Below are 12,500 nucleotides of genomic sequence, written 5' to 3'. Positions count from 1 at the left end.
ACAACAAATAAAAAATGTTAGACAAAAAAACAAACAATATGGGGGGGGTTACCAATTCTATACTTTCACCTAACAATTTTATGAACAAAAAAAAATCGACTTAAAACGAAGAAACAACCGGAAGTGAATTGGAAACACTAATCGTAAAGATAACCACATAAAAAAAAAACAATAAAAATAATTTGTTAAAAAAATTTACGGATTTTCAAATATTTTTTAATAAAAGACAAAATTTTATCAAAGTTACGAATAGACGAGAAACACAGAAACACACGAGAAAAAAAAAACAAAAATAAAAAATTATTTTTAATTTTTTTTTATTTTTCAATAAAAAATTTTAAAAATCTCGATTCCAATTTTTCCGTTTTTTTCGACGGAAACAAAAATTTTGTTTTTAAAAACAAAAATGAAAGGAAAATAATTTTGTTTTTCTTCAAATTGAAACAAATTTTGTTTCGGAAAACAAAAAAATTTCATTAAAATCACAAAAAAACATTTTTCCTAATTTGTTGAAATTAAAATCAAAAAAAATTCTTTTTTCATCGAATTCATTTATTTAAAATTTAAATCAAAACAAATTAATTCGTCTTTTAAATTTAAATTTGAAAACCAAATTTTTTCATTAAAAAAATCCAAACGAATGCGGGAATAAAAATAATTTGAATCAAAATTTGTTTCAATTGTAAAAACTTTTAATTTTTCACATTTTTTTGAAAATAAATTGATTTGATTTTTTTAATCCAAAACAAAAATTTGTTCGTTTTTTTCAAACAAAGAAACAAAATTTGTTTCCGTTTCCAAAAAATTTTTCAATTCAAAAAATGGAAAAAATTTTTTTCTTTTTAAAAACAATATATTTTTGTTTCCATGGCAACCACAAACGACAAAAATTTTTTCTTTCGAAAGAAAACAAAAGTCCGAAGGTTCGAAGGATTCGTCGTTTGTGACAGAAAAAAATTGCAATTCAGTTTTTATTTCACCATTTTTTCGTATTTCCATCAGCGATTTATTGTTTCGATCGCAAACAAAAATATTTTCTTCTTTTTCGTCGACGAAAATCGAACTGATAAATCGATTATTTTTTGCTTCTGGCAAATCGATTCGCTTTTCTTTGTGGATTTTTTGGATTTTCCTTCCAACTTTTTCAAACGTGACGAATGCGTCATTTTCGTTTCGCAAAGAACAATCGATGGTTTTTTCGCGCCAATAATCAGGAAAGTCGACAAAAATTTCATATTTCGTCTCCGTCGATGGCAAATCATGTTGAAAAATTGGACATTGTTTCTCCAACATTTGCATTCCACGAAAAGCTTCGCAATCTTCAAGATGTTTGCTGATCAAATGATCAGAATTCAGTTGCCATGTGGAAATTTCTTGGAGAATTTCATCGTTTTGTCGCTTCGTTCGATGACATTTCGCCAAAATTTCTTGCATTTTGTCATCGATTTGTTCAGTCAATCGCAAAGCGTCACGTTTTGCTTTTTCACAAATCGATTCGTATTCCGACCAGATTTGCACACGTTTTATCGCGCAGTCCGATTGGAATTCTTCAACAAATCGAAAAAGATTTTCCGTTGATTCATTCACTTCTTCTTCAAATGACGTCATTTTGTGCTCGAGGGTGGGGAACTGCTCCTTGCGTTTGACAATTTCATCGCGGACCCTTAACGGGGTCACATTCGTGCATGGGGTTATCGGGTCATTTACATGCGTAGCATAACATTTGTCGCAGTAACAATTGCAGCATCCTTCGCAAAACATCTCCAACTCTTTCTTGTGAAGATCGCAAGTGTTCTGCATCTTCATCACCAACGCAATTGCATCCGATCTTCGCATCGCATCCAAATCTTTGGAAATGTGGGTATTCTGAAATCTTTTGTGGCTTCGGATGCAAGTGTTACACAACAGCTTTTGGCATTCTCCGCACCAAAATTTTGCTATGGATGAAATGCCATCCTCCGAACACCAATCGCATTGGAACCCTTGCCGCATCAATTCCTTCGCGATAATCGGGGAGACACCAAAGTCTTTCCAATCCACAAATTGTGCATGACATTTCGGACAAGTGCAGTTTGTGTTCGTTTCATCCAAAGTTTTTCCAAAACACGACTGACATACGCTATGCAAACATGGCAAGCATTTCGATAGTCGGTTTAGTTGTTGTTCACAGGCGACACATTGGTAAAGTTGCTCGAATTTATTGGAAGCCATTGTCAAACTGAAATAAAACAAAATAGAAAATGCATTAGATTTCACAATTAAACATCGTTTTAGACATTATATAGTTACACACACACACACACACACACACACACACACATATATATATATATATATATATATATATATATATATAATTTAGTTAGAATACTCACAAGAATTTTTTCACAGAACAAATTCCCAGAACTAATGTATATCTATATAGAAATATAATATATAAAGTAAAAAAAGTAACAATATCAACGAAAAAAAAGGTGGGGGGGGGTCACTAATCCCTTTTTTTATTTCGTATTTTTTCTCTGTTTACTTGCCTCCTCACGAGGGCAGAGATAGACACAAAGACGATTTTAAAAGGGCAATCTGCATTGGGACAACCCAAAAATTAAATTACCTCAGTCTAGAAGGATTTCCTTTTTTCTCACCAATTAGTTTAATGGAAAAAAAAGTCAATATTCAAAATATTTGGTACTGTTGCATAATTTGACCCGGATTCTCGGGAATTCCCGTTAATCATTTAAGCCGATCGTTACAACAGACGCAGACTAATTTCCCTCTCTCATCTCTTTATCTATTGTGGCCACAAATTCAATGTTCAATTTAGTACTACGTTATAATTGAAAACTGAACCCTCACCTGAAAGGTTATAATTTTTTTTTCAACGATTTTTTTTTCAGTAAAGTTTTTTTGGGGGATGCCACAGAATTTTTAAATATATTTTTTTTAAGAAAATATATAAAAAATATTTTTACAAAAATCGTCAATTGTATAGGAAAAAAATTTGGGGTTTTTCATGAAAACTTAATATTTTATTTTTATATATTTTTTTGTTTGTTGAAACAATTAAAAAAATTTTTTTTTGAAACTTCTTTTCTCAATAAAACTGTTTTACTATTTTTTTTAACAAAAACTGATTTACTATTTTTTAACATTTTTTTTTCAAAGAAATATTTACAACCGACATTTCCAGAATAACGGGATTTAAACTGCATTTAAACTTTAATAAATCCAAAACAATTCATGAATCGGACACGTAACCGCCTCAAAAAGGTAAAATCTCTATTTTAAACAAACCTTTAAATCGGAAAAAAAAAATTAAAACATTAAAAAGGGGGGTTATAATATTTCTACTTTTTTTCATCTGAAAATAAATAGAATTGAAATGAACAAAAACTAATTTGTCGTCGATGAAAAATATTTCAATCAATTTTTCATCTAAAAAAATGTAATATTTTGAAAAAATTTACATTTTTAAGATGTGGTGGATTGTTTTTTAAACAATTTCTTTGCAACAGTTCAGTTAATAGTGTCACAAAAAGAAAGATGAGACACGTGATAATTTGAAGCAATTTGATTGGATGATCTTTTTTATGACGTGGCTTTTTCGTTTAATGTAGTTAAAGAGAAGGGAGGAGGAGAAACAGGAATAGGTGAAGGGGGAAGGAGTGAGACAAAGACGGAGAGGCAGAGAGTCAAATAAAGGAGAGAGAAAGACAGAGAGAGAGAGAGTAAGCATAAAAGAGAGAGAGAGAAAAAAGAGAGAGAGAGAGCAGGAGAGACAGGGTAAGGGGGAGAGATAGAATGAAAGGCAATATTTGCATAAACGAAAGCCAAAGCAAAGGAGAGAGTGGTATTAAGGTCACGTTCACATGACTGTTTCAACAGTTTAATATAAATATATATATATATATATATATATATATATATAGGTATGAGGGGATGTAGGTATATGTTTTCATTTGATATAAATTAAAATAATAAATTAACATATCAGTTGTGATAGGAGCAATTGGCTTAATGAAAAAAATCTTGAGAGAATAAATGAAATACAGACAGAAGCCATGGGGGGGGAACAACATCTATTCGTAAAAGAGACATTTGATATAAATTAAAATAATAAATTAACATATCAGTTGTGATAGGAGCAACTGGCTTAATGAAAAAAATCTTGAGAGAATAAATGAAATACAGACAGAAGCCATGGGGGGGGGAACAACATCTATTCGTAAAAGAGACATTTGATATAAATTAAAATAATAAATTAACATATCAGTTGTCATAGGAGCAACTGGCTTAATGAAAATATCTTGAGAAAATAAATGAAATAAAATTGTATTGTATTGAACTAATGATTCATATGTTATGTACCGTATGTATTGAACTAATGATTCATATGTTATGTACCGTAAAGCGTAATTTTGTCATTTTTGGATTGTTTTGACCCTTTTTACATCCCCCAAAGATCTGTAAATACCCTAAATACAAATGGATAAGATAACAGGGTGGTTATTTCAGTCTTCCAACTGTAAAAAGCCATACAGGAGTGTTCATAGGAGCCCGATGAGATATAATACCTGCATTTTGGGGATTATCCGTGATTTTTGTCCATTTTTGGCTAATTTTTGGGTAAATTTGACCCATTTTGGACCCTTAAGATACCTTGAAAAGCCCTATATAGGTGGGATAGCCAGTGAGAATGTTAGATTTAATGATATAGAGCCATTTATGGTCAAAAATTGCACCCTGTGTGGCTTGGGAGGTGCATTTTGGAAAATCCGTGATTTCCGACCATTTTTGGCTAATTTTGGGGGTAATTTTGACCCATTTTGGACTCTGAGATATCCTAAAAAACTCTCTACTTGTGGGATAGCCAATGGGAATGTTAGATTTAATGATACAAATGCATTTATAGTCAAAAAATGCATCCTGTGGCTTTCAATAAATGATTAAGTGTACATATATATGTGTGTGTGCTTTCTCAAGGGAGATAATAAAAATAAGAGTTATCTACCTTTAAAAAACCATATGAAATGTACTAATAAATATATATATATATATATATATATATATATATATATATATATATATATATATATATATATATATATATATATATATATATATATATATATATATATATATATATATATATATATATATATATATATATATATATATATATATATAGTAATTTATGAAATATATATGGCGATTAAGCTACACTGAATATTCGGCGTTTCATCCACTATAGGATTCGTTAATTTATGAAATATATATGGCGGTTAAGCTACACTGAATATTCGGCGTTTCATCCACTATAGGATTCGTTAGCCTGACATGTCAAAATACACACATTAATAAAACTAGATCCAAAACTATTTGTCTCTGCTAATTTTCCTTGCGATATTCGTTTTCAGCATACCTGAACAAACTGAGGGTTGGCCCCTTTCATATGCCGCCTGTACAAACATGGTCACCAGTGATTTACATTTCAAAATATACACATTAATATTTTCACTTTTAAAAGGCTTGGCTTCAGAAGGAGTGATACGACTTTGCACCCGTCTCTCACTGCCACGCCCTCTTCCCCCGACCTTAGTCCGCTGGCTGGACTACTACTACTACGTCGAGAACATCACCAACATGACCTCCCACAACACCACAGGGAGCCTGGTCGCTGCCATCCGCCGAGTATTCCGGCCGGCGCTTGTTGAAAAGGCATGCTCCCAGCTCCGGACCTGTATCGAGACGGAGATTGAGGCTGAAGGCGGCTGCATTGAATATATATCAACTCTACTACATAATCAAGTCACCTGACTTTTTCAAATAAAGCTGTAGTGTCGTTTTTCACTTTTATCGTTGTTCCACCCTGTGTATATATTTGAGCACAAGAATAAAAAGACCTTAGAAATAACAAGCTTTGATTAACTCACATTTAGTATAAGTAGGTAAATGTGCATTTCAGGTGCGTAACTCTTTTGTAAAAAATTTTAACACCAAGTTTTTAAAAATTTTGAGAATTTTTAAAGTGGGGGATCAATTTCGTATACAAAGTTAATGTAAACTGATCTCCTATTTCCCGGCCGTTTCACAGTTTTTAACCAATTAGACAAATTATCCACTAACCCTAAGTCTGGGTGACAAGGTTGTAAAACAGTAGACCCTCCCCCCCCTCTTAAAATGCACAACATTAGTAAAAATAGCAGAAAGAAAAACAAGCTATTGGTTTAGAATTTAAAGTCGGTGATAAGTACACCATTTTTACTGACTTGAAACGACAATGGCCCGAAAATCCGTGATCATTTTACATTTAATTTCTAAATTAAAAAATTATTCTTCGTCTTAATTTTTTTCTTCTCGTCTTAAAGGATTTTGACACGTAACCGCCTAAAAATGTAGAATCCTAATTTGATCAGAAGGTTTTAATCTAGCATACAAACATTGAGGGACAATTTTGATAATTTTCTTTTTAATCAGATTTTTATCGATTAAAACATCTGAAGATCATCAAATTTTTCGTTTTTATTTTCTAAATTATTTTTAACGTAAACAAAAAAGCTGATTGTTAAGAAATCGATTTTTTAAATGTGGTTTTAATCGAAACACAACAATAATTACATACTTGTCATGTCGAAAATAGTAATATATCCAAAAATTACGAAAATTCATCTAGTACAACAACTGCTATTGTGTTTTTAGAAAAGAAAATATATATCGCTATCGGCAAATATGAAACGCCAGCCATTACAGTATCGGAAAGGGGATAAGTGCAGTCCCCGTATTCGCAATGCTCAATGTGTTCACATCTAGGGAAAATGCTATGTCACTCAATATTTTGTGAAAATTATGGTCAATGTCATGATTCTTTCTAACTCCAAAAAAATCTTTATATGAAATACAGACAGAAGCCATGGGGGGGGGGGAACAACATCTATTCATAAAAGAGACATTTGATATAAATTAAAATAATAAATTAACATATCAGTTGTGATAGGAGCAACTGGCTTAATGAAAAAAATCTTGAGAGAATAAATGAAATACAGACAGAAGCCATGGGGGGGGGGAACAGCATCTATTCGTAAAAGAGACATTTGATATAAATTAAAATAATAAATTAACATATCAGTTGTCATAGGAGCAACTGGCTTAATGAAAATATCTTGAGAAAATAAATGAAATAAAATTGTATTGTATTGAACTAATGATTCATATGTTATGTACCGTATGTATTGAACTAATGATTCATATGTTATGTACCGTATGTATTGAACTAATGATTCATATGTTATGTACCGTAAAGCGTAATTTTGTCATTTTTGGATTGTTTTGACCCTTTTTACATCCCCCAAAGATCTGTAAATACCCTAAATACAAATGGATAAGATAACAGGGTGGTTATTTCAGTCTTCCAACTGTAAAAAGCCATACAGGAGTGTTCATAGGAGCCCGATGAGATATAATACCTGCATTTTGGGGATTATCCGTGATTTTTGTCCATTTTTGGCTAATTTTTGGGTAAATTTGACCCATTTTGGACCCTTAAGATACCTTGAAAAGCCCTATATAGGTGGGATAGCCAGTGAGAATGTTAGATTTAATGATATAGAGCCATTTATGGTCAAAAATTGCACCCTGTGTGGCTTGGGAGGTGCATTTTGGAAAATCCGTGATTTCCGACCATTTTTGGCTAATTTTGGGGGTAATTTTGACCCATTTTGGACTCTGAGATATCCTAAAAAACTCTCTACTTGTGGGATAGCCAATGGGAATGTTAGATTTAATGATACAAATGCATTTATAGTCAAAAAATGCATCCTGTGGCTTTCAATAAATGATTAAGTGTACATATATATGTGTGTGTGCTTTCTCAAGGGAGATAATAAAAATAAGAGTTATCTACCTTTAAAAAACCATATGAAAATGTACTAATAAATATATATATATATATATTTATATATATATATATATATATATATATATATATATATATATATATATATATATATATATATATATATATATATATATATATATATATATATATATATATATATATATATATATATATATATATATATATATATATATATATATATATATATATATATATATATATATATATATATATATATATATATATATATATAGTAATTTATGAAATATATATGGCGATTAAGCTACACTGAATATTCGGCGTTTCATCCACTATAGGATTCGTTAATTTATGAAATATATATGGCGGTTAAGCTACACTGAATATTCGGCGTTTCATCCACTATAGGATTCGTTAGCCTGACATGTCAAAATACACACATTAATAAAACTAGATCCAAAACTATTTGTCTCTGCTAATTTTCCTTGCGATATTCGTTTTCAGCATACCTGAACAAACTGAGGGTTGGCCCCTTTCATATGCCGCCTGTACAAACATGGTCACCAGTGATTTACATTTCAAAATATACACATTAATATTTTCACTTTTAAAAGGCTTGGCTTCAGAAGGAGTGATACGACTTTGCACCCGTCTCTCACTGCCACGCCCTCTTCCCCCGACCTTAGTCCGCTGGCTGGACTACTACTACTACGTCGAGAACATCACCAACATGACCTCCCACAACACCACAGGGAGCCTGGTCGCTGCCATCCGCCGAGTATTCCGGCCGGCGCTTGTTGAAAAGGCATGCTCCCAGCTCCGGACCTGTATCGAGACGGAGATTGAGGCTGAAGGCGGCTGCATTGAATATATATCAACTCTACTACATAATCAAGTCACCTGACTTTTTCAAATAAAGCTGTAGTGTCGTTTTTCACTTTTATCGTTGTTCCACCCTGTGTATATATTTGAGCACAAGAATAAAAAGACCTTAGAAATAACAAGCTTTGATTAACTCACATTTAGTATAAGTAGGTAAATGTGCATTTCAGGTGCGTAACTCTTTTGTAAAAAATTTTAACACCAAGTTTTTAAAAACTTGGAGAATTTAAAGTGGGGAATCAATTTCGTATACAAAGTTAATGTAAACTGATCTCCTATTTCCCGGCCGTTTCACAGTTTTTAACCAATTTGACAAATTATCCACTAACCCTAAGTCTTGGTGACAAGGTTGTAAAACAGTAGACCCTCACCCCTCTTAAAATGCACAACATCAGTAAAATAGCAGAAAGAAAAACAAACTATTGGTTTAGAATTTAAAGTCGGGAATAAGTACACCATTTTTACTGACTTAAAACGACAATGGCCCGAAAATCCGTGATCATTGTACATTTAATTTCTAGATTAAAAAATTATTCTTCCTCTTAATTTTTTTCTCCTCGTCTTTAAGGATTTTGACACGTAACCGCCTAAAAATGTAGAATCTTAATTTGATCAGAAGGTTTCAATCTAGCATACAAACATTGAGGGACAATTTTGATAATTTTCTTTTTAATTATTCAGATTTTTATCGATTAAAACATTTGAAGATCATCAAATTTTTCGTTTTTATTTTCAACATTATTTTTAACGTAAACAAAAACTGATTGTTAAGAAATCGATTTTTTAAATGTGGTTTTAATCGAAACACAACAATAATTACATACTTGTCATGTCGAAAATAGTAATATATCCAAAAATTACGAAAATTCATCTAGTACAACAACTGCTATTGTGTTTTTAGAAAATAAAATATATATCGCTATCGGCAAATATGAAACGCCAGCCATTACAGTATCGGAAAGGGAGATAAGTGCGTTCCCTGTATTCGCAATGCTCAAGGTGTTCACATCTGAGGAAAATGCTATATCACTCAATATTTTGTAAAAATTATGGTCAATATCATGATTCTTTACAACTCCAAAAAAATAACTTTCCAGGTTTTCAGGAATGCTAAAAACGAATATAACAGTTAAAAATGTCGCAGAGAAATAACTTTCATGATATGAAAAAATTAGGTTTTAAAAAAGTGAGGATCACATTTTTATATACTCCCCCCCCCCCAAGCTTACAGGCAACTCCAAAAAACAACAAAAAAAAAATCGCTAGGTGGCCATAAGGTGGGTGTTCATTTTACGTTTAATTTTGTAACGTGAATATTTTACAGTCGCCTTGTATTTTAAATGTTAAAATTAAAAGTGATGCCCACGTTTGAAAAAAAAATTGTTCATATCATAAAACTATTTCTCTGCACTATTTTTAAATGTTGTATTCGTTTGTAGCAAGCCCGAAAAATTAAAGTCTTCATTGTAATTTTATTTTTTGGGAGTTGGAAATAATTTTGACCAAAAATGGCCGCAAAATCAAGTTGTTGTTTTTTAAAACGAAATTACATGTATTAAAATCCATTATTTCTGAGTAACTTTTTTTTTTCCAGAAAGATAAAACCCTGAATTTTATCATATAGAAAACAGAATAATGTAAAACTTTTTCTACTATTTTAAATTAAATTTTAAATGTTAAATTTTCCCAAAAAGTTAACAATTGACATTTTTTGTCTTGCACAAAAAACGTACATAAATATTTAAAAAAAAAAGGTTTTTGAAATAATTTATTTATTTATTTATTGTCTAACTAAGATTTAGGATGATTTTCTAAGAGAATATGCAAAAATATTATAATATAAGTACCTGGATTTCAAATAATTCCACTTATTCATATAGGTAACCAGATATTCCGCGTCGATCTAGAGTCTAGATCGACACTGTTTACGTTTGCGTTTGATAAGAAGCAAACTATGGAAGACCAAACAGGCCAAAATAATTTATTTTTCAGTGACGAAAATTTCAATGTCTTATTAACGCTGAGGCTGGCCAGTACCAGATGGGTGACCATTTGTATGAGTTTGGTTTTTAATGTGTTTTTGTGTGGGGGCCAGGCTCCCCAAAATGGGGGGGGGGCAATTTAAAGCAGAATAAAAAAAAATTATTTCAGCGCATTTGGTCCACCATAGTCGAAAGGCGGCAAACGTTTTCAAACGGGATCGAAAAAAATGATGCTATTTTTAACACAAAGGGCACAATATTTATCGAATTTTTTTTTGTATCGATTATTCAAAGCATGCCCTGTTTAATAATGGTCATGCATTATTCGTCTCGCTAAAAAAATTGTTAATTTATTTATCAAAGATTTTAAAATGGCTTTTTTCGTATAAATATTAAAAAAAAAATCTTTTTTTGTTTTGCTTAACTTAAATTAATTATTTTACTTAACATATTCACCGAATTTCACACTTCAAAACTCAAAATCGGGATAATTAAACACAATCGAAGTTCTGATATTCAGACGTCAAAATAAGGTATGCAAACAATTTGTTTTTTTTTTTAATCTATAATCCTGTCCCTTACAACAACGCAATATGTTGAGTTCAGTTTCAGATGATTATTTTAAGCATATCTGTTCCCACTTCAAAACAAGGAGGGGGGTGTAAGCAAAAATATATATATATAAATATCGTTTATGAAAAATAAGTACACTGTTATAAAGTTCATTCTTCACTTAATAATCGCTGAGAATTTCGTATTGATCGGATAATTACCTGATTTTTGGTAGATTTTTAAAAAGACGGTCCGTCAAAAAGTACTGACCTGCCCCCCCCACCCAGTTCTGGCGGTGCCTAACTAAAATTACTTTTAACAATAAATAATTTTCTACTTGATGAATTTTCGTAATTTTTGAATATTTTACTATTTTCGACATGACCAGTATTATTGTTTTTGCTTAATCGATCTGTCGACTCTATCTTAACAAGCCAAAAAAAATCCTGATGTTTTAGAACAAATATTTATCAAGATTTTTTAATGCCTTAATAATTTTGACATTTAAAATGAAAGACGACCGTAAAATATCCACGTTACAAAAAAGTTCCGTTTACAAAATTTTTGTTTGTTTGTTTTGTCTTGTTTTTTTAGGGGGGGGGGCTTTGAGAAACAATTTGAGATTATTTCATGTTAAGTTTATATATGGAACTGAAACCCTCTCCAAAAATTAAACCATGATGTTTTTAAATGCTTTAATAATGAACGAATTTAGTAATAATTGGAAAATATTTTATCAAAAATGAAAGCAAAAAATATCAAAGAATGTTAGGAATTCATGTGGAAATATCAACACCAAACAAAAGGGAATCATTTGACGTTTAACATAGAAACAAAAAAAAAACTAAAAATTTTGCACAATTCGTAAAAATTAATATTTTGAAATAATATACTTACAACATTAAAAAAAATCTCAAAATTAAACAATTCGATTACAAAAATGTAATTAGTTAAAAAAAAAAACAAGCCATGCATGTGTGATCCCACTCGGCTGTTGCATGTGAGATGACGTCACAAAAAATGTGAAAGGCCAACGTTGCCTTCACATTTTAACCAAGTTTCAGAAAAATCTAATGGATGGGATAAAACTTATGAGGTAAAGAGTGTCATTTTTGTAATTTGAGGGCATTTGTGAAATGGACAAACGGTGCAGTTTCATGTCTTAAGATATGTATATTTGAATTCAGCACCATGGAAAACTACTATATAGTCAT

The 12,500-nt window shown here is 31.1% G+C and overlaps 1 protein-coding gene across 2 annotated transcripts in view; it reads right to left on the bottom strand.

Moving 5' to 3' along the window:
• Positions 1 to 670: 670 nt before the first annotated feature.
• Positions 671 to 12,500, bottom strand: part of LOC145271412 (transcription intermediary factor 1-beta-like) — a 136,799-nt gene continuing 124,969 nt past the window's right edge. For both annotated transcript variants that reach the window (XM_080126947.1, XM_080126946.1), the window contains exon 2: positions 671 to 2,218. In XM_080126947.1, the coding sequence (XP_079983073.1) occupies positions 736 to 2,211 (1,476 nt within the window). In that variant the 5' untranslated portion in view covers positions 2,212 to 2,218 and the 3' untranslated portion in view covers positions 671 to 735. The remainder of the gene's footprint in view (positions 2,219 to 12,500) is intronic.

This window comes from Euprymna scolopes, chromosome 46 (genome assembly GCF_053919585.1).
Source record: "Euprymna scolopes isolate OS-2025 chromosome 46, ASM5391958v1, whole genome shotgun sequence".
Classification (NCBI taxonomy): domain Eukaryota; kingdom Metazoa; phylum Mollusca; class Cephalopoda; order Sepiida; family Sepiolidae; genus Euprymna; species Euprymna scolopes.
Note: the sequence above shows the minus strand (reverse complement) of the source record. Positions and strands in the feature narration are given on the sequence as shown.